The sequence below is a fragment of the Gymnodraco acuticeps genome, unplaced genomic scaffold (genome assembly GCF_902827175.1).
Source record: "Gymnodraco acuticeps unplaced genomic scaffold, fGymAcu1.1, whole genome shotgun sequence".
Taxonomy (NCBI): domain Eukaryota; kingdom Metazoa; phylum Chordata; class Actinopteri; order Perciformes; family Bathydraconidae; genus Gymnodraco; species Gymnodraco acuticeps.
The window spans coordinates 4,555,817-4,574,593 of record NW_022990271.1 but is presented as its reverse complement, the minus strand read 5'-3'; the positions used below and the strand labels follow the sequence as shown (position 1 = coordinate 4,574,593).

Here is an 18,777-nt window from a genome sequence, read left to right as displayed (position 1 = left end):
GAATCCGTGTAAATAATAAGCAACACAACACAACATTTATCACTTTGTTCCCTTTACTTTGCTGTTTTTGTTGTCTTCACAACACTATGAAACATCATGGCTGGTTGTGTAACGTCACCATAGAAACACATTTGCTCCCCATAGCTGCCCACTGCTCCTGGTACTAGGATGGGATAAATGCAGAGGCCAAATGTCACTGTGTGCTGTGTGCTCTGCATGTGTGACCATTAAAGAGGGTTTCATCCCTCTGATAAAAAAAATATGTATATATATATATATATATATACTATATAGGAAGTTACACAACATTGACTGGAGCAAATGCAAAGTATTTATTGAGTGCATTGAGCGCACATTCAGGCAATTAAATATACTCTATCTCTACATAAATAAAACTCACTGCATCCTACTACGCTTCCAAACCATTTGTTTAACAGACATAAAAAGTAAAAGCATGTCTGCTAATCAAAGATTCTCATTAGTAAAACACTTTCCAATTTTCCTGTGATTGGATAATCACACATGCACTGTGGTCTGAAGCACTTCAATACTATATAATGAGCAATGCCAACAAAGAAAGACTGAGAAGCCCGAGTTACATTTCAAACTTTTCTTGCTTTTCAGTCCTACCATTTGTTTTTTACAATCAGACATAAAACATTCATTCAATATTTAAATAAGATGTGTTGATCACGCTTTACTCAAAGCCATTACAGCATCTGTAGAAACACTTCAGTGAAATAAACCTATAAAACATTGCAGCTTCTTCAAATGTACCTGTAAATAAGAAGTAGTGGGATACTTTCATTAGGAATTGAGTATTCTGTTAAATGTGAATATGCTGCTTTCATAGAGTATAATCTTGGAGTGGGAGTCATGTACTGTATGTATGATACTATGTATAGTGTCAACGTTACCATGTTAACACAGTGGGGGTGGGCGTTCATGTATGTGTGCCATGTTTTTACATATGAGTATTTATGTCAGTAAAATGGATGAATGTACAGCAACCACCCACTGCTTCTTTCCACCTGGGGGGATTTTTCCTCCCTTCATGTCCACACAGAGCATATTTGTCTCTTCTTGGGCAGCGTTTGACTGACAAGCAGGGTAATCACCTTTCAGCTCGGGGGGATTAGCGGCAGAATGCAAATGGAGGTGTGATACATATGCATACATCATGTTTGCAGGTACGGACATTTTCATGCTAGCTGTTCAGATGTGTCGAGAATACATCAGAATCACACATAAGGCTTTTGACACCCAATAAGGCTGAAAGGTTTGACAAATTGATGGTGATATTGATGAATAGATGGGGTTTTTATATTTGTAAATTAGCGTTCTGCGACAGGTTTGAAAGATTTCCTCAGACACGTTGGCAGTGTTTGTAATAGGCTGACTAATGCTGCATCTGGATGCCATTTCTATGTAAATTAGTAAATTGAAAGAAAGTATGACATGATTAAGTCATAATACCGGTTGTTTGCTTTTGTGTGATCATTGGCCATCAGTAATTATATCATACAAAGTGGAATAATGAGAGCGCAAAGAGGTGAGTAATGGAAGTCAGTCTTCATCAGTTTTATCTTGATAACAGCTGGGTATGTTAATCAGTCTGCAACCATTATTTAAAGACATAGTTATATATTGATGACTTAACCATTGACCTTTTTTTGTTTTCCAGAATTTAATTTACCGTTAATTGATCCAGCTTCTACATACTGACTTCAGCCACAGACTTTATAAAATAAAAAACAAAAATAAGCAAAGAGGGGGCTCTGTAACAGAGCTAGCAGTTAGCGACCTATAATAACACCCCTCTGTCACTCAAAGTAGTCGTGGGGCCCCCCAATTTCGCATAACTTAAGCCTACATATAATTCAAACAGGTGATTAATATCACACTTCATCCCATTTACAGTTGACATGAATAGGAAAGTTAGTTAAAGAGACCAAACAATTGGCTGTAAACTTTATTTTCTGCTGTAAAGTTGAGGGACTTAGCATTTGGGTTCGTGGTGATTAAGCTCTGCGGCAGTGAAGCCAATGCGGAAATTAACATAACCAGTTGATTAAGCTACTGCTACACTTTGCAGCCTCCTAGCTTAGTTTAGCATACAAACTGGAAATTGGATGGAAACAGCTAACCTGGCTCTGTACACAAGTCACACAAATTAATTCAGATTTGACCCTTTTGTGCTTTTTAACAAACAGGATACTGTATGCCATAGTGATTACTTACAGGCTATAAACATGCTAGTTTTTTTTTTACCAAGGAGCCTAGCTAGCTGTTTCCCCCTTTACTCCGCTACAGCCTACCGTTAAGCGTGGTATCAATCCTCTCATATAAATGTAGGCAAATGAGACGAGGAGAAAACAAAAAGAACAAAGAGCATGTGTGAGCATCCATTTAAGTACGTTTCTCTACTCAGGGGAAATGCTATGTGTGCAGAGCAGTGTAGGCTACAGGGGGTAATAATATATCAGAACCGCTTATTGAGAAAGGGGTTCTTATTTGAAGTAATTAAAGCCCCAGAGCACCCACAGTTAGAAAGGGGTTATATACCGATCCATCACATCCCTTTTGTTGCTGCTTTTCCTCCTTTTTGATGCAGTTTGCATTCCACACCTTTTTTGTGACTTTCCAGATTGCTCTCTCCTTGACATACTACATCTTGCAGTTTGATTTTTGATTGAGGCAGCAGTAGTTTGGTTACAGATTATTTTTGCCATTTTGGAGCTCCTTACAAAAAATCAACATGCTGATTACCAGACCTCTTGTAGCTCATAAATGCTGCTACTTAGCACTAATCAGCACTAATACCTGTTGAGCTACCTTTTAAATCATGATTACATTTTTCCAAAAGTCAAAGCCCTGCGTACTGTTTTTGTTTGCCTCCTGTGGACTTGTTTTGCTGTATGACTGTCACACATAATGCACATACAGTAGAGCTTGGTCTTTAAAACAAGGGGACAACTCTGCATGCAGCAAGTACAATGTATGAATATTTCAAGCCTTCTCGTTCTGTTTATTCCACCGCAGACACTGTTCAGTATGTGGTTGTAGTGTAATCACAAGTTGACAGGCCTACTTTAATTATACATGAAAATAATTATGCTCATGTAAGGTACTTTATTAAGGCTGGATTTGTGCATTGTTTCTCGACTCATTTAATGACATGAGGCGACACATACCTGCTGATAACAACCTTAAGCCCAATTTGTTTTGTTTCTGTGGAGGCCGTTTGTGCTTTAAAAATGGTGTGAATAATTAAAGCTCAATTTCCTCAATTCACCTTCCCTGATGATACTGTAGGTGATTTACCTTTAGGCTGTCTAAACCAGCACCAAATCAAAAAGTAAAAGATACATTGTCTTTTCTTATGCAGGCTGGGAACACACTGAAAACTCTTCAACAGTCAGTGACACAAAAAAAGAACAGATGATCATTTCGGTTTAACAATAAGGAATCATTCTCTTATGTGTTACTCCATCCATCAACATTTGATGATATGGCTGAATGATTTGAAAACGATATCTCATTGCGATCATCTTGACTGATGACTGATTAAGATATAATTAACGATATAGGAGGTGCTGATTACTTTGACATCATTATTCTCATTTTCTGAAAACACATTATCATGATAATGTCGTAACTGTGTGTGACGGTATGTAACCAATCAAAGAGTTCCTCTTAAGTCTGAAGAATTCTATTTGTAGGCCATGGCATACTTGCAGCACTACAATACCAAATTCAGAATGATATTTTGACAAATAATTTTGCAAGGTATGTAATACCTGTTGGTCGCTCTGAAACTTGCAACTGGAGAGTGACGGAAATGTCAATCTCAGTCTGTGGAAAAGGTCTAGTTATGTGCTTTACACATTGAGGAGGCATTAAGCAAACTTACCATTTATTCCTTTTCACTTTCACATTTCTTTGTGAAAGCATTTTTCTGTGCAAATGGAGCATTCACTCCACAAAACGTCTCTTGGGATTTTCTGAGATATTTTTATCTTGTTTCGGTCATACCTCCTTATGTATACCAGTTAAATGTAAACCTGAAAGATGCCAGGGGGACTAAAGGTAGTGATACAAATATTTTTCTAATAAACATGTAGAATAAATATCATAAACGTTTTTTTAATATTTCTCTGCTCCCTTAAGCACCATCTCTTCTAGTGTGCCAGCTCTGTAAAGACCCCACAAACGCCAGACACCATGCTGTAGTGCAAAATACAGAGAGCCTCCCTGAGGGCAATAGGTTTAGACAATATTGTGTGTCCTCATTTTGCAAAGCTTGAATGTAACAGATTTTCATTTATATGTAAAAGTCTGGCTTTTGACAACCATATAGAATACCAAAAGCATTGTCCTATTTTCTACTTAAAGCCAGCTTCAACACCAACAGCAGTTATATTTCTTGCCTTTATACAGAGATTGACAAAACACTAATTTCTGTTTTCTTTTGTACCCAGTGAGGGCAGGTAGGCGTAGAGACGTTCCTTTCTGCCGCCTACATCCAAACTGTTGCATATGCTGTATATCTGGGTAGCTCTGAGCATGTCGCACGGCATAATTACCGTGTCGTGTTGCACAACTACAGTCATCAATTGACTCATTCACAAACATGTATGGTGCACGATAGGTTGGCTTATATGCTTTGCACTGACTTGATTGTTTTGTGTCACCTCATGTAAAATCCCCTTGTTGAACTGACTTCTTAATTACATATGTTAGTTAAAAGCTTTAATTAATACTAAAGCCTATTGTACAAAGGTATTAAGTCATCACATTCCACTAATGCTGACCCAGGTGTGACTCAGTCATTTTTCACTCTTGAGCTTTGTGGATTCATATTATTCATTCATGATGATTAATGTGTGAGTCTATTTTTAATTATGTTTTTTATTCATGTTTAATTTACAATGCAAGCCGTTACAGGATGTGTTTTGTACGCATGACAGCTCTCCACACATTGTTACTCTGTGATCAATAACAGTGCAGTCTCACTCTGAGGAGTGGTGTGGCTCCTGAGAGAAATGTCAAGTCTGTTGATCAGGCAATGGATAATATCTCCTCCTCTTTGACATTTATTATCGTCAGTGGATAAAATAATGATTCATTAGGTTTACTCTAGTATAAAAATACTCTTATTTTATAAAGTAAAAGTAATACAAAAAAAACAGTTGATTGCGCAACAGCACTCTCGCAAAGTGCGGCAACAGATCAAGTACATAAACACAATAAACATACCAACGGCGTCTCCGGAGCCTCACACACACTGTCGCCTGGTTCTCTCTCCGTGGCTTTGAGAACAAGAGACCGGCCATTACAAACTACACCCCTTTTGTAGCCGTGTTGCCGGAAGCGGCATTCATATTTTTTCTACAGCTCGCTTATGAAAAGTAGCCTACGCTATCCAAAATAAAACAAATACCCTCTTCTGGTATTGAACAATACTATAATAATAATACTCTAAATGAAAACACATAATTATTTATTAGTCCGTTTTTCACAGATATTATTACATATTGACTTTCGTCTCGACACCTCCCTTGAGCTCCTGGTTTCTAACCCAAGGAGCTCACACCAGTTCTTCACCTTCAAATCACACCTGTTGTTCCACAGGAAGTAAGATGACAAGGCGCCTGACCTCTATGAAGAATAGTGCCAGGGATCCTGCTTGGATGTCCCTTATACCCTCCACAGACTTTATTCTTCATAACTGAGACTGGGTAGCTGGGAGAGGTTCTCACATTTAAATCCCTTACGATGCCTTTTCCATCAGTATTTACACTGACCACTCTCACCAGTTTGTAATGTCCTCTCAGGTTATTTTGGTCAGCCAGCCACACCACATCTCCCACTGCTACATCTCGATTCCTTGTGTGCCATATTACTTCCAACTTTGATTCTGCCCTAGGCTGGTCCTTAATCTCCAGCCCCTTCCTTGCAGCTCTCCACACCCAGGCTATAACACCGACACGTTTTTGAAGGCTGCAGAATCTTTTCACCTCCACAGGATCCTTCACTGTCTTTCCTGTGAGATTTCTGGTAGGAGTCTGATCGGCTCTAGGTTTCTCCCATTGGCTCTTCCTTTTTCTGTTTCCCTGTGGGTCTTCTAGGCCATCTCTTTGATTTATCTCGGCTTGAGCTCTTGTTATGGCTGCTGAAAATGCCTTCCTCTGGAGCTTGTCCACACTCTCTGGCTTGCGCTGCCACCTCTCCAGCTGATCTTATTGGCCACTCCTCCACTCTGTACCCAATTCCCAGGGCTTTGTTGTCCTCCTCTCTCATCTGATTTGGGAGGATGAGAGTTTTACTTGCAGCGGTTGCTTTTTCTCCTCCCAGGAGCGCTGCTGCAGTTTCTTGCCTCCCACTTTGACAAGACCGGACCCATGGTTTGAGGCATAAGCCACCAGCTCTTTCGACCATTTTGTGCACTTGGGCTTTATCTACAGCTTGCCCCTCAGGCTCCCGCTTCAGCTGTTTTCCTGTCTTCAGGACTGTGGCCTCCACAGCACGTTTGTTGTTGGGGAGAGAAGTGGGGTCTTCAGTCCAGAGATATTTTGCATCCCAGTGTGGTGATGCAATATGAGAATCCTGCCTGACGTAGGTTAGGCCAGCTCTCTCCGCCAGGGTAATCTCTTTACCTCCTGGTTGGCAATTTCCACAACGACATCCTCCACACTTAGGCTCACAGGCTGCTCCAATGCTGTCCCACCTCCACCATTCCAGGAACTCACAATTAGTTGCAGCTGTGACCTTTACTTCAGCCATATCTTCCTTCTGAAACTGTGCTGGTTTGTCTTTTGGAAGCTTTCTCTCCTCATACCTGACTGCAGCTGTTCTCATGGAGCGAGCAAAGTGTGTGTTGGACCTGTGTGCCGCCACTTCAATCTCCTCAAACAGTTCTGGGTGTGCTCCGCCTACTGTTTTTCCCAGTGGACTTTCCCACAAAACAAGGTCTCCAACCACCTTCACTCTTTGTGGAGCAAGTCTTCCTTCCCTGTGGCTTATGAGGAGCTCAACTTCTTCTGGCCTCTTTAATTCTTCGGGCTTGACCTCTGGGAAGAACTTCTGCAGTTTTTCAGGACTGATGACTCTATGCACTTTGGCGATCTCCCTTAGGCCATAGCAGACAAGTTCATGTGCCTTCTCTGTCCCTTTAGGAGTCTTGACTCTCACCCTAAGGAGGTATCTTTTTGTGTTCACCTTGATGGTCATTCCTCCTACACCATCAGAGTTATTTTTTCACCTTGCAACCTCAGCCTGTCAGCAGCCTTATGGGTGATGTAATTTGTGTCTGAGGCAAGGTCCACTAGAGTCCCAATCTTCTGCCCTACATTTGCCGTGACCTCCATCAGCATCATGATGACAGGAATTTCCCTGTCCAAAAGCCTCGACTGTCCTCCAGCTCTGCCTGTAACTGCTGTTTGGTTGGTAGAGGCTTTCCTGCACGCTCTGGGGAAAGCTCAGCCAAGAATTTCTCCTGCTCCTCTGTGAGTTTGCTCTTACTTCTCCAGTCTCTTCCTCTCAAACCATTTAATTTTCTTTCTTTCTCTTCAAAGGGCACTTTGCTTCCCCCTTGTGGACACAGAAAGAAATGGTGATCTGAAGTGTCTCCTTTTTTACAGTCTTTGTTCCTGCACAGGTAATTGTCTCTGCAATATCCTCCTTCCTCATGACATCCAAGACACTTTCTGCATGCTCCTATCTTCTTTAGAACAGCTTTCTTCTCAGGCACAGTTAGCCCTTTGAACTTCCTGCAGAAGAATATCTTGTCATAGTGTCTCTCATCTCCACACACAATACACACTCCTCCATGCTCGGCCTTCTCTGCAGATCTTGTGGAAGCATATTTCTTCTCATACCTCCCGTCTGGATGGTCTTGTCTGTCAGTTCTATCACCGATCCTTAGCTGTTCCAGCCTCTCCAGAATCTCTTCCTGCTTTTCTAGAAATCTAAGGAGCATGTCGAAGTGGTTGTCTGGTGTGACATTATTGTTTGGATCCACCATGAAGACCAGCCAATCTCTCTTCACAAAGTCAGGTAACTTGCTCTCTATGGACTTGATTATGAGGTTCTTCATGGCGCCTGAGTTTCCCAGCTCTGTGAGGTCTGCAAGGGCTTTTTCCACATGCTGTATCAGCTCAATCACCTTTCTTGGCTGGTTTCCTTTCACATAAGGGATTCTCTCCAGTTCTTCTAAGATTTCTATGGCAATAGTTGACTTATTTCCATACCTGTTGTCCATTATCCTGAACATGTCTTCAGCAGTGTTGTAGGTTGAGAGTCTTAGTTCCTTTGAAATCTTGTCATCCACACTGTCTAGAAGATGCATTTTCTTAGCTTCAGAAGATCCAGATGGCTCCCCCTGTCTTTGCAGGCTTTCCTCCATCGGTAGTATTCTCTTCTGCAGCCATAGAAGATGGGAAGACTTGTGGGCTTAATCCTCACTACTGGTATTGCTGGTGATGGCAGTCCTCCCCTTCTACCTGGCGCTTCTGCTTCCAGTTCCTCCGCTGCAATCCTGCGTGAGTTGACAAATTCACCTTGCCTCATCTCAAGTCTATTCCTTATTGCTTTGAGGTCCTTGACTCTGCCAGCTAGATCTGATTTCGCCATCATGGGTATCCAGCACTCCCAAGCTGCCATCACTCTGGTGGCCTCCTTCCTCCGCCTCTCTAGAATGGTCAGGAGCACCCCGTAGCCTTCCAGGTTGGTTCCCTCCACAGGCACATTCCCAGCTTGTTCACTGGCTTCTTCTGCTTCCTCAATTGCAGTGATGAGCTCATATCGGCCATATCTGGACCACAGGTTATCTTGAATAAGGCCTCTCACCTCTTCCATTCTGGCTTCAGCCTCCTCTGCAGTCCTTTCAACATCGGCCTCTTCCCGCTTTGCAAGAACTTCTTCTTCCTTTCCTTCGGCCTTTTGAGCGTCTGCCTGCAACCCAGCCATGCAGTCCTCATTTGCTTCAAGAACCTTTTTTAATCCCTCTTTCAGCTTGGTGAATTCCTCCCTTAGCTCTGCTTCGACCATTCTACCTGCTTCTCTGTTGAGGTAGTTGGCCTGCCTGGTGAAGTTGCTTTTTGCACTTGTTCTTGCTTTCTTGAGCTCTTTAACCGTCTTCCCCAGGATTTCTTCCGCCATTTTGAGCTAATGGAAATCCACAGTTTCCCTTATCTGCGTCAACAGCTTTCTCTGGACGTCTGAAGCCTTTTATCCTCTGGCCCAGGCTGCTCCGCTTGGTTTTCAACTGTCAAGTCCTTCAGGTTTTTGGCCTGTACCAGTGATTAGCCTGACTTGATGCTAGAGGGCAACAGAGGACGCTTTGGACAACTCAAATTCGTTCTTTTTGTCTTTATTTATTCAAGACGGCTCCAAGAATTGATCAGGTTGAAAACCTTCAAAACACAAAGGACAAACAAAAGTTAGCTCACATGCTACACAAATTACAAACATTTTGCAGGTCTCACTGCATTCTCAATAATAATAATACCACAAACTATGTTTTAATTAAAAATAATAAATTGTTCCTTTAAAACCACATCATTAACTTAAATGAATTAATAAGAGTGTTTATCTCCACTTGGAAACAAGCACCAGTGAAAACCTCATCTGAACACCTGCGCTGTCTAAATTGCACAGAAAACAAACGGAGCACAGGCAGATCGCGCTGCGTAAAAAAAACAGTTGATTGCGCAACAGCACTCTCGCAAAGTGCGGCAACAGATCAAGTACATAAACACAATAAACATACCAACGGCGTCTCCGGAGCCTCACACACACTGTCGCCTGGTTCTCTCTCCGTGGCTTTGAGAACAAGAGACCGGCCATCACAAACTACACCCCTTTTGTAGCCGTGTTGCCGGAAGCGGCATTCATATTTTTTCTACAGCTCGCTTATGAAAAGTAGCCTACGCTATCCAAAATAAAACAAATACCCTCTCCTGGTATTGAACAATACTATAATAATAATAATAATACTCTAAATGAAAACACATAATTATTTATTAGTCCGTTTTTCACAGATATTATTACATATTGACTTTCGTCTCGACAGTTTGCGTGCCTGCTTCATAAAGCCAAACCGCGCGGAAACCCCTCACATCGACAACAACAATGGCAGATTGTATTGAAGCGCTACTCGTTTTGGTTTGCTCTGTCGAAACGAAATGGAACAAATGGGATGACTTTACTACCAACTTTACAGTCGTTACATGCTACATTCAAAAGTTCTTTACAATCATCATCAACTTCATTCCATAGGAGAAAGAAGGTAAATATACGTCCTATTCGATCGCGTTAGAGCTAGCTGTTGTTAGCCTCTGCATGCGCCAAGCTCAAAATACCCAGCTTTGCAGCATTAATTACTATGGTATAACGTTTATATATACAGTCTATGGGTATAACATTAAAACTGATTCTCAATGTTATCATGTTGAAGCTGGCGGATGTCGCGTGTTATTTGGACACAGCCCAGATCCGACGTAAGCGTGGCGTATGCGGTGCTTGCTTTTTAGACCGACAACTTTTTGGTGCTTGAAACGAACCGGATTCCGGAGCTTAGAGGCTGATCCGCTGCGGTGTGAACAGGAAAAACCGGTGCTTTTCAAGGTCCAGCTCCGAACCGGCCCTGGAACCGCGTTGGTGTGAAAGGGGTAGGGAAACTCAGGCAGTCACACCTTTTGCCTGAATCCAAAAACATTATAGACCAATTCCCTTGTTATCACTTATAATACATTATGTAATTCCCAAATAAAAACTATATTGTATGATATAGCTTATTATATAACCACTACCAATATTTTTGTTCTTATTGTGCCACTCTGTTAACACAGTCAATATCTTGATTAATCTAGTTGTATTGCCCATACATGTTGTCATTGAAGCAAGCTTAAATCCCTCAAGAGTTCAGCTTGGTTGGGTAACACATGTTTATTTCCCATGAGAGCTGTTGTTATTTATTTCATGGCTGATTCCTCATGATCATTGGTGTCGAGCTGTTGAGAGAATGTGCTATCAGTTGGCTCATGGGCCTCACACACAGCTGTGTTTTTAGAAAGTGACATCTTGACAACAACTGAGCTAGGCAAATTAGAAATATTATAATCAAGATGACGCAGAGATAAAAGCTGTAAACAGGTTGCCTTGAAAGTATGACAGTATTGACAGCAGGGGCGGACTGGGACTAAAATTCAGCCCTGGAAACTGATCCAGTCCGGCCACATGAAATGTCAAATGTTAGAAATCCGCTGTTTATTGTTTAAAGTTTTACGTCTGACTCGCTCCTTTTTCCCTCTCTGTGCACAGCTCCAGTTTGGGCATTGGCCTGTCATCAGATTTCATTTTGAGCTGCTTCCTGTAGCGGAAGTTTAGTAAAATTATTTTTGATGAAATACTCCAAATCTCCACCCTCCATAATTGCACTTGCTTCAGTTGCTTGCTACTTTTTAAGGGCAGTGATGACAGTTACAGTACGAACTGAAGTTGATGCGATTTGATTGGATTGTGAGGCATGACGTGCATCATCTGATTGGTCAATCCCTCAATTATTTTCACCAAGGGAAGCCAATTTCGGCTAGCCTCCTCTCGCAACAGAGTGCAATCTACTGTTTCACCATAACATCTAGAGGGGCGCTGTTTCACTCTTTGTAAAATACTCAATGAGAATGGGGGAGAGATGGGCCGGCGGAATAATTACCGAAACTAAACGAAGTGTTTTTATGTATTTATTAAAATTATAACTACAATCCAAAAAAACAGGGGAAGCCTGGCTTCCCTTGGCCTCCAGGAGAAAACGCCACTGAGTTCAAGGGATAATTCTCACCCACCTCTTGCTCTATCCCTGCACGTGTGCCAGTTGAGCTGGTTCTTCCAGCAGCTCAACTCTGTCCCTCATCATGAACGCAGGAGGCTGGCTGTATATCTGAACTCACGCCCTCATCATTCTCTTCATCATCTTGCACTTGTTCTAAGCTGCTGCTGATAATGCTCGTAGCAGCGCTGCTGCCAAAAAGGTCTGTCAATTTGAGACATGTATATGCTTCACCTGCGAGTGACTTCATCTTTTTTGTTTTCGCCTTCTCGGCCCCACCTTTTTCTTTTCGTTTTCTTTGATTTGTATCCATGTTTTTTTATTCTTCCTGTCTGCCGCGGCGTCTAATCCCTTCTCTTCGTGTGGCCGGTCTTTTTTCTTCTTCGTGTGTTGTTGACAGATAAGAACCACACAACTGCATTAGCGGCCGCTGTCGCCCGTCAGCGCAACTTAAATGATGCCGTTAAACAATTTTTTTTTTAAAGGGCCGGCCGGCCGTCAACGGCCCTTGACGACCGGCCGTTCTGTGGTTCTCCAGATTCTACAGATGGCCAGTCCGCCCCTGATTGACAGTATACAAATGTTAAAATGGGGACATATTATGAAATGATACTGCTTATGCACATACATTTGGGTACATAGAGTGCTTACAAACTCACAAAATGTGAAATGAGACAACCAAGTTAGTCTATGTATTAGACTCATAACAACTTTTTAAAAAGCCAATCACAGCAGAATGAGGTTTTTATCAGAAGGGGGTTTTGAAGACAGGCATTCAATTGTAAAAAAGGGTTTCAGACAGAGGATGAACACAGGCATATTCAGACAGTGTTGACAAAATTATGACTTTTTTATTAAAAGCATGGTAACGTGTGCTAAAAGAAAGCCAAAATACAAGTATGACATGAACATTTGCATATGTCCCTTAACTTTCCGAAAATAGCCTCATGTTATCAGTATGAAATGATTGTGGTTGTATAAGCAAAAATCCTACCAGGCAAACAGCTCTAAATAATTTGCCAGTCCTGTGGAGAGCCATTCCCATTTCATATGCTCATATTCCTGCTCTGTGCGCACTGCAGTTATCCTTGTAGCCTGTTTTGTCATTTAGTGGAGACATTCATGGGAGACTCATATTGCAGCTTTAAACAAGGGAAAGCGAGCCAGACTCATAGCCCTGTATGACTGCGCGGAGACCAGAGTGCAGCACAGCACCCTTTGTGTATCTGACTGTGCACGTCAATCCATTTACATCCTTTTGTCACATCACAGGGATTTATAAAGTACTATAATATGCACCCCTACTTCTAAAACCTCCAGTCTTAGAGTAAGATTTCATCACCTTGCGTATCATGATTCCCTGCTGCAGCCAAAACCTTTTTTTTCTCCCTCTGTGAATTTTAACACGCTGAAGACATCAAAGCTGCCGCGACCCGTGGGGTCCTCTGCATGTGTATTTTGTGTTCTGGTTTGTGTGTTTCTAAACTGAATAGCACAAATATGTTTTGCTTCATGGCGTCACAGTATATCAAAGGCGAACCATTTACAAAAAGATTTATTCCCTGCTTCACGAATCAGGCCAGTCTGTATATTTTGTGAAAGTGGCGGAAAGAATTCTGCCAATTACACACAAAATGTATATAAATGGGATGAACACCATGCTGTATACATATAATATATTTCAAGGGATTCAGCAACTTGGATTATGTGTGAATAAGCACGCTCAGTATAAGGGACACATATCTTATAGCTGTTTCTTGTAAAACCTTCCTTTGTTAAAAACTCAGCTCTTTAGAATTTAGAAAAGCACTAATAGGTCTAAAGTGCATCTACCTTGTTATGTACACTTTATTTCTGCCTATGTAAACAACAGATGAAAATGATGGATGAAAACAGTTTTTACCCTTGGCTTAGCTACAATAGTTGGTGTATTGATTAAAGCATAGTTTGCCGATGAAAAGAGGATGAATCATGAACATAAAATGGCATCAATTTAAAAGATTGGCATGCAGTGATTAGGGGACTAACCTTCATCTAATTAATACTTGAAACACAAATGCCATGTTCGTGTTTCATGTTTTCTATATTATTTTTTACAGTTTTCATTGCTGCATTTATAATTATTTCAATTTCATTTCCAAATTCTACATTTGACTGAAAACCCAGTTCACCATGCTGAGATGATGGTGGTTAGTGCTCCTTGCTGTTGACCTGCATGTAACCTATGCCATTGTTGTAAAAGACGTGGATACTCTTAAGGTAACCTTTCTAATCATATCACTGCCTCATGTCCATTCACCTTTTTAGGGGTGAAAACCATAAGCCGAAAATGTGTGCATGCTCTTTTAAACAGTATCTGTCAGACAGTCAGTCCATCCGTCAGTCAGACACATTCAATCTCTCAGACTGCCACCTCTGCAGTCTGACAAAAAAAAATGACATGCAGGAGAAATGACAGAAATTCTTTAAATACGTGATGAAAGTCAGTACCTTGGCAGCTCTGAAACGTCCCTGTGGACTCATAAAGCCACTGACCCACATGGCCACCAGGTTGTGGAGAGCATGTGGTAATTTTGTGTGAATGTCAGCAGCAGTGTGAGATTCCCATACTTTCAAAGAGTCACACACTTGAGGCGACTTGTTTCTAGAGTGGAAATCTGTGCCAAGTGTGGCAACATGTATGCAGTATGACCCAAGCCCAGGTCCTGGGGGAGAGAGGAACACGATTGAAGCCAAGCATGCACTGAAAGCAGCCTGGGCTGTGCTCGAAAACAGCCTCTGCATGTGGAATGAGTTTCAGGCAGAGAGCAGATGAAGCACTAGTGCAAGTGCAGCAGGTTTCTGAGCACTGGTATGTTAACAACACACCAGGTTGTGAGAGTGCTATCTGGGGCATGATTGGCGTGTGCACGAGGGAGGATGAGGCTGCTAGACACTGATTGGATGCGCTCCCTCGTTGGGTGTGGCCAGAATATTAATGACCGCCCCTGCCTTTCGCACTACCAGATTTTGGGAACAGTTTCAGAGGAGGGATGGGGTGTTTGAGATTGTGCGTGTGGAGAGGAGAGTATCGCAGCTTGTGAGGGAAGTGAGCAGAGAAAAAGGGGACGGGGGGACAGAGAGAGAAAGAGAACAGGAGCCTGTGAAGAGAAAGAGGGAGGGAGCTTCAGGCAGAGAGTCCGGACTACCGCTCAAACACTGCAGTCTTTTGCTTCTCTGTGGAAACAGTGTCTTTCTCTTCTGCCTGCCTGTCTCTTCTTATTGCTTTATTCTTCTCTCGCGGCTTTGCCATGACCCCAGCGGACACCTTGATCTCCTTGCCCACCTAGAGAAGAAGGGAGAAATGCTGTAGCGGAGGAAGGAGAGACGAGAAGAGGGGACACGGCACACTTTGCCTCACTGATGAGAGTCTGGAAATTAATTAACCGCCGGCAGCACAGAGGGGGGAGCGCAGAGAGGGGCTCAGTGTGAGGTGCAGGAGGAGAATAAGAGGGAGTTGAAGAGGGTGAATTATTAAATGTGTGGGGAACAGGCTGTGGAGATGCGTTACCCCTAGACACTTTTCAGAGACAAAAAGGACAAGTTTGGGCAAGGCAGGAATTTTAACAAAAGGATATATTGAAAAAGCCAAAGAATGTACTGCTCACAAGCGTTATTCATCCTTTCATGCTGCTTTTCATCCTTCCCCTCACATGCATAACACCATATTTCCCTCTCATCTTCTTATCCTTTTTCACTGCATGTCAGCAAAAACATATCGACAGCCACCACCACAAGCCTTAGACCCGTGCGTAGCATTTCATTCTCAGTGGATGTGTTACTGAATACATGAAGTTGATTGGCAGAATCAGGAGTGCTGTTATCTCCCAGCCGAGAGTACCTGCTCAGGAATTTCCAATGAGTCCAGGTAGGACGTCTTGGATCGTTTCGCCAGCCCAAAGCAGCTGGAGAGGTCGACTCGAAGCCCTCCAGTCATTTACCTGATTGGATCGTTATTAGATGAAACTGCAAACCAGCTTATCTCTCAGAGCATGACACTTGTGTTTGGGGCGATTACAGAGAGGGAAACAAGGATGTGCAGATGTGAGAGTGTATGTGGGGATTATGTCCTAAATACACAGAATTACACAGTTGTTGCGGCAGGATTATGCAAAATCTCCTGCTGGATGTAGTGGCACTATTGGATTAAAGAGCGGAACTAAAATCAAGTGAATGGCAGGACATTATCTTTCACAGATTAAGTGAGATCAAGTTTGTCACACCTGGGGTAGAATTGAATAAACCGTTGCAGAGTTTGATGAGGGGTCGGAACTATTCTGAGGAATAGGTCAAAACATCACAAAAATAATCTCTCAGCGTCCAACGGAATAACTTTTGGTCCCTCGGTGTGGACTAAGTACTGAAGTACACAGAGTGACTATAAAGAGACTCTTAAAGTTCCTTCAGTCTCCATAATGAGACGCTCGAGCACAGACGAGACTCCGTACCGGCGCAGTCCGTCTCTGGACAGCAAACCCGACACGCCGCCGTTCACTTCTGGCTTTCACCGCTTCAGTGGGGAGTTTGAGTACAAGCGGCCACCGTTTGCGTTCGGCTTCCACACGACAAAAGGGCCGGAGACGTCAAAGGGGCGCTATGCCCAGGGGAAGAAGTATGTGGTGTTTTACCTGGACCTCTCCTTCATATTCCTCCTAGAACTACGGCGCTGCAGGATGGCCGAGGGTTGCATGATGGCCCTGCGATACGGAATGGTCTTCTTCAACCTCCTCTTCTGGGTGAGTCCTTAATATTTTGTGTTTGTTTGTTTAGCCAAAAGGGGTTTTCTGCTTTCTTGCCTTTCGCATGTTTTCATTCTATGTTACTCACACTTTTGTTATCTTGGATATGTATGCCTGTGCAACCATAGTGATGTGAGATATAGGCATATTTTGAGCTTGCATTGGGTGTACACTGGTTAACCACAGCGTTACAGATGTGCTTTTATTCTTCACCTGCTGGACCTCGGTTAAACTCTCCTCCCCACAGAACAGCGCATTGCAAAGTATCTGCTGTCAATCTGCTGCATTGTATCTGTTTGCCATGGGGACCTTTGTGCCCTGCTGTCAATCGGTCTCTGTCAATCACAGTCCGATAACCACACTACAGATAACTTTCCCTCGCACTGTGAAGTCATGCTACAGCTGAGCTTCACATCTTCAATATCTCATCAGAGCTTCAGCTGGGCTTTTTTTTTGTGTGCAAAAGACCCATTTGTGTGCAAGCCATTGCTACTTGTCAGAGATTTAAGTGAGGCCCCTGTGGTTATGTTGCTGGGATTACTTTGATTTGTCATACTTCTGTTCTTATTGGTAATGCTATGAGATGAAGCCTTGAGCGATGAAATGTAATCTAGCTGCCGAGATGCAATCTCCCACGGGGAACAAGTGACCTCTTCACCTCTACATCTTCTCTCCGCTATAAAGTGTTGTCAAAGAGGGGTTGCAGTGTTTGTTATTAGCACACTCTGTGCCAGTGTGTGTAGCCACCTGGTATAAATACCGACCATTACAAGCCTCTCCTAAGAAGCCAATCGGTAGGATCCTGCAGGTAAGAACAGAGGAGCTCTTTCAATATGAAGCACGTCTGTAATAATATCAGTCTTTGTAGCTGATAGCTAAAGTCAGAGCTCATTGTCATCACAATTTCAACAGCAATTTATATCGTTATATTCAGTATATTGATCAAGTCCAAGCTTTGTATGGAAAAAGGGGGCTTAAAACTGGAATACATTTTCAAAATTGTTACAAAAGGAGGAGACTGAATTTGACCTGAATGTTGTAAAAGCAGTACCTATCAAAAGGTCTTAATTTCAACGTGACTTTTACTTTGAGTGATGCAGCAAAGGAGTTTACATTCTGCATGAAAAAGAGGAACAGTATCATCAACAATTCTCGCTTATATCCATTATTTGTATGATTGACTCTAGGGATTTCAACAAAAATAATTGACCAACATAGAATTGAAAGTGTGTGCTCAGTAAAAGAAAACACTATCAATCATTTTGATTTTCAAGTATGATGCTCTGAATGAGATACAAGTGCTAGAACATTTTCTTAAGTTAATATTACATTTGTTTTTTCAATGAGTTATTCAAGGACAACATTAATCAAAAACAATTTCAATATTTCTTCATTCCTGACCTTAACATTTGAAGAAAAAGGTCTGCCTTTCACTTTTTTTAAAGCGAATGTGGAGAATAAGAGTTTGGGTCTGTTGAAATTAGGACATTAGAATACGTCATCATGGGCTCCATCTTCCAAACTCCCCTCCTCAGTGCTCCTTCAGAACGTTTGCCAGGTTTGCTGTCCCTATCGCTCCCACTGCCTTTCTCTTCATACATTCATAGCCTTTCCATGTCCTGACTGGAATACGGTTGTGTGGCTCAGCCCAAGCCAGTTTGTTTGTTTCCCATTTACAAGGCCAGTTAATCACAAGAATAAACAGGAGCAGAATCCGTCCGTCTGCCAAATGCAGTAAATGTAAATAAACATGCCATGATGCAGAAAGACCATCGGATTAAAAAGTGGTGACCTGCGCACACTAGGGATGTGTCAAAGGATCTGTGAACAGTATGCATCTACGTTATCACAAACAGAGCTGACACTCACTGAGTCTGAAAACCATGACGAGTCCGAAACCGTTTGCTGTTTGGCACTGTGTGGAGCTGTGTGGAGCTGTGTGGAGCAATCCAGTCATTCAGTCCGCTCTACGAATCTGAGTCTGCTGTTGACTCGTGCACGATGATTCTGGATCTGCTACGGTTACGGCACCGCACAAGTCTGCTATGTTTTGCACAGTGAAGGAAGTTCCCTTGATTCAGTCAGTCAGGATTTGCGAATCTGAGTCTGCTGTTGACTCGTGCATGATGAGTCTGGATCTCTGGATCTGCTATACGGTTACGGCTCTGA

At 42.4% G+C, this 18,777-nt stretch overlaps 2 protein-coding genes across 3 annotated transcripts in view; one reads left to right on the top strand and one right to left on the bottom strand.

The window, feature by feature from the left end:
* Nucleotides 1-8,337: 8,337 nt before the first annotated feature.
* LOC117549281 lies at nucleotides 8,338-12,107 on the bottom strand. Of its 2 annotated transcripts, none has more exons than XM_034221050.1 (2): nucleotides 12,065-12,107; nucleotides 8,338-9,416 (listed from the first exon to the last, which is right to left on the bottom strand). In XM_034221050.1, the coding sequence occupies exon 2, from the start codon at nucleotides 9,160-9,162 to the stop codon at nucleotides 8,338-8,340; it is 825 nt and encodes a 274-aa protein (XP_034076941.1). In that variant the 5' UTR covers nucleotides 9,163-9,416; nucleotides 12,065-12,107. The 2 variants fall into 2 exon arrangements, with proteins under 2 accessions (XP_034076941.1, XP_034076940.1); XM_034221049.1 differs by lacking the exon at nucleotides 12,065-12,107 and adding an exon at nucleotides 9,773-9,960.
* Nucleotides 12,108-14,857: 2,750 nt separating this feature from the next.
* Nucleotides 14,858-18,777, top strand: part of tspan4a (tetraspanin 4a) — a 132,153-nt gene continuing 128,233 nt past the window's right edge. Inside the window, exon 1 of the mRNA XM_034221046.1 lies at nucleotides 14,858-16,605. Coding sequence (XP_034076937.1) covers nucleotides 16,285-16,605 — 321 coding nt within the window. The 5' untranslated portion in view covers nucleotides 14,858-16,284. The remainder of the gene's footprint in view (nucleotides 16,606-18,777) is intronic.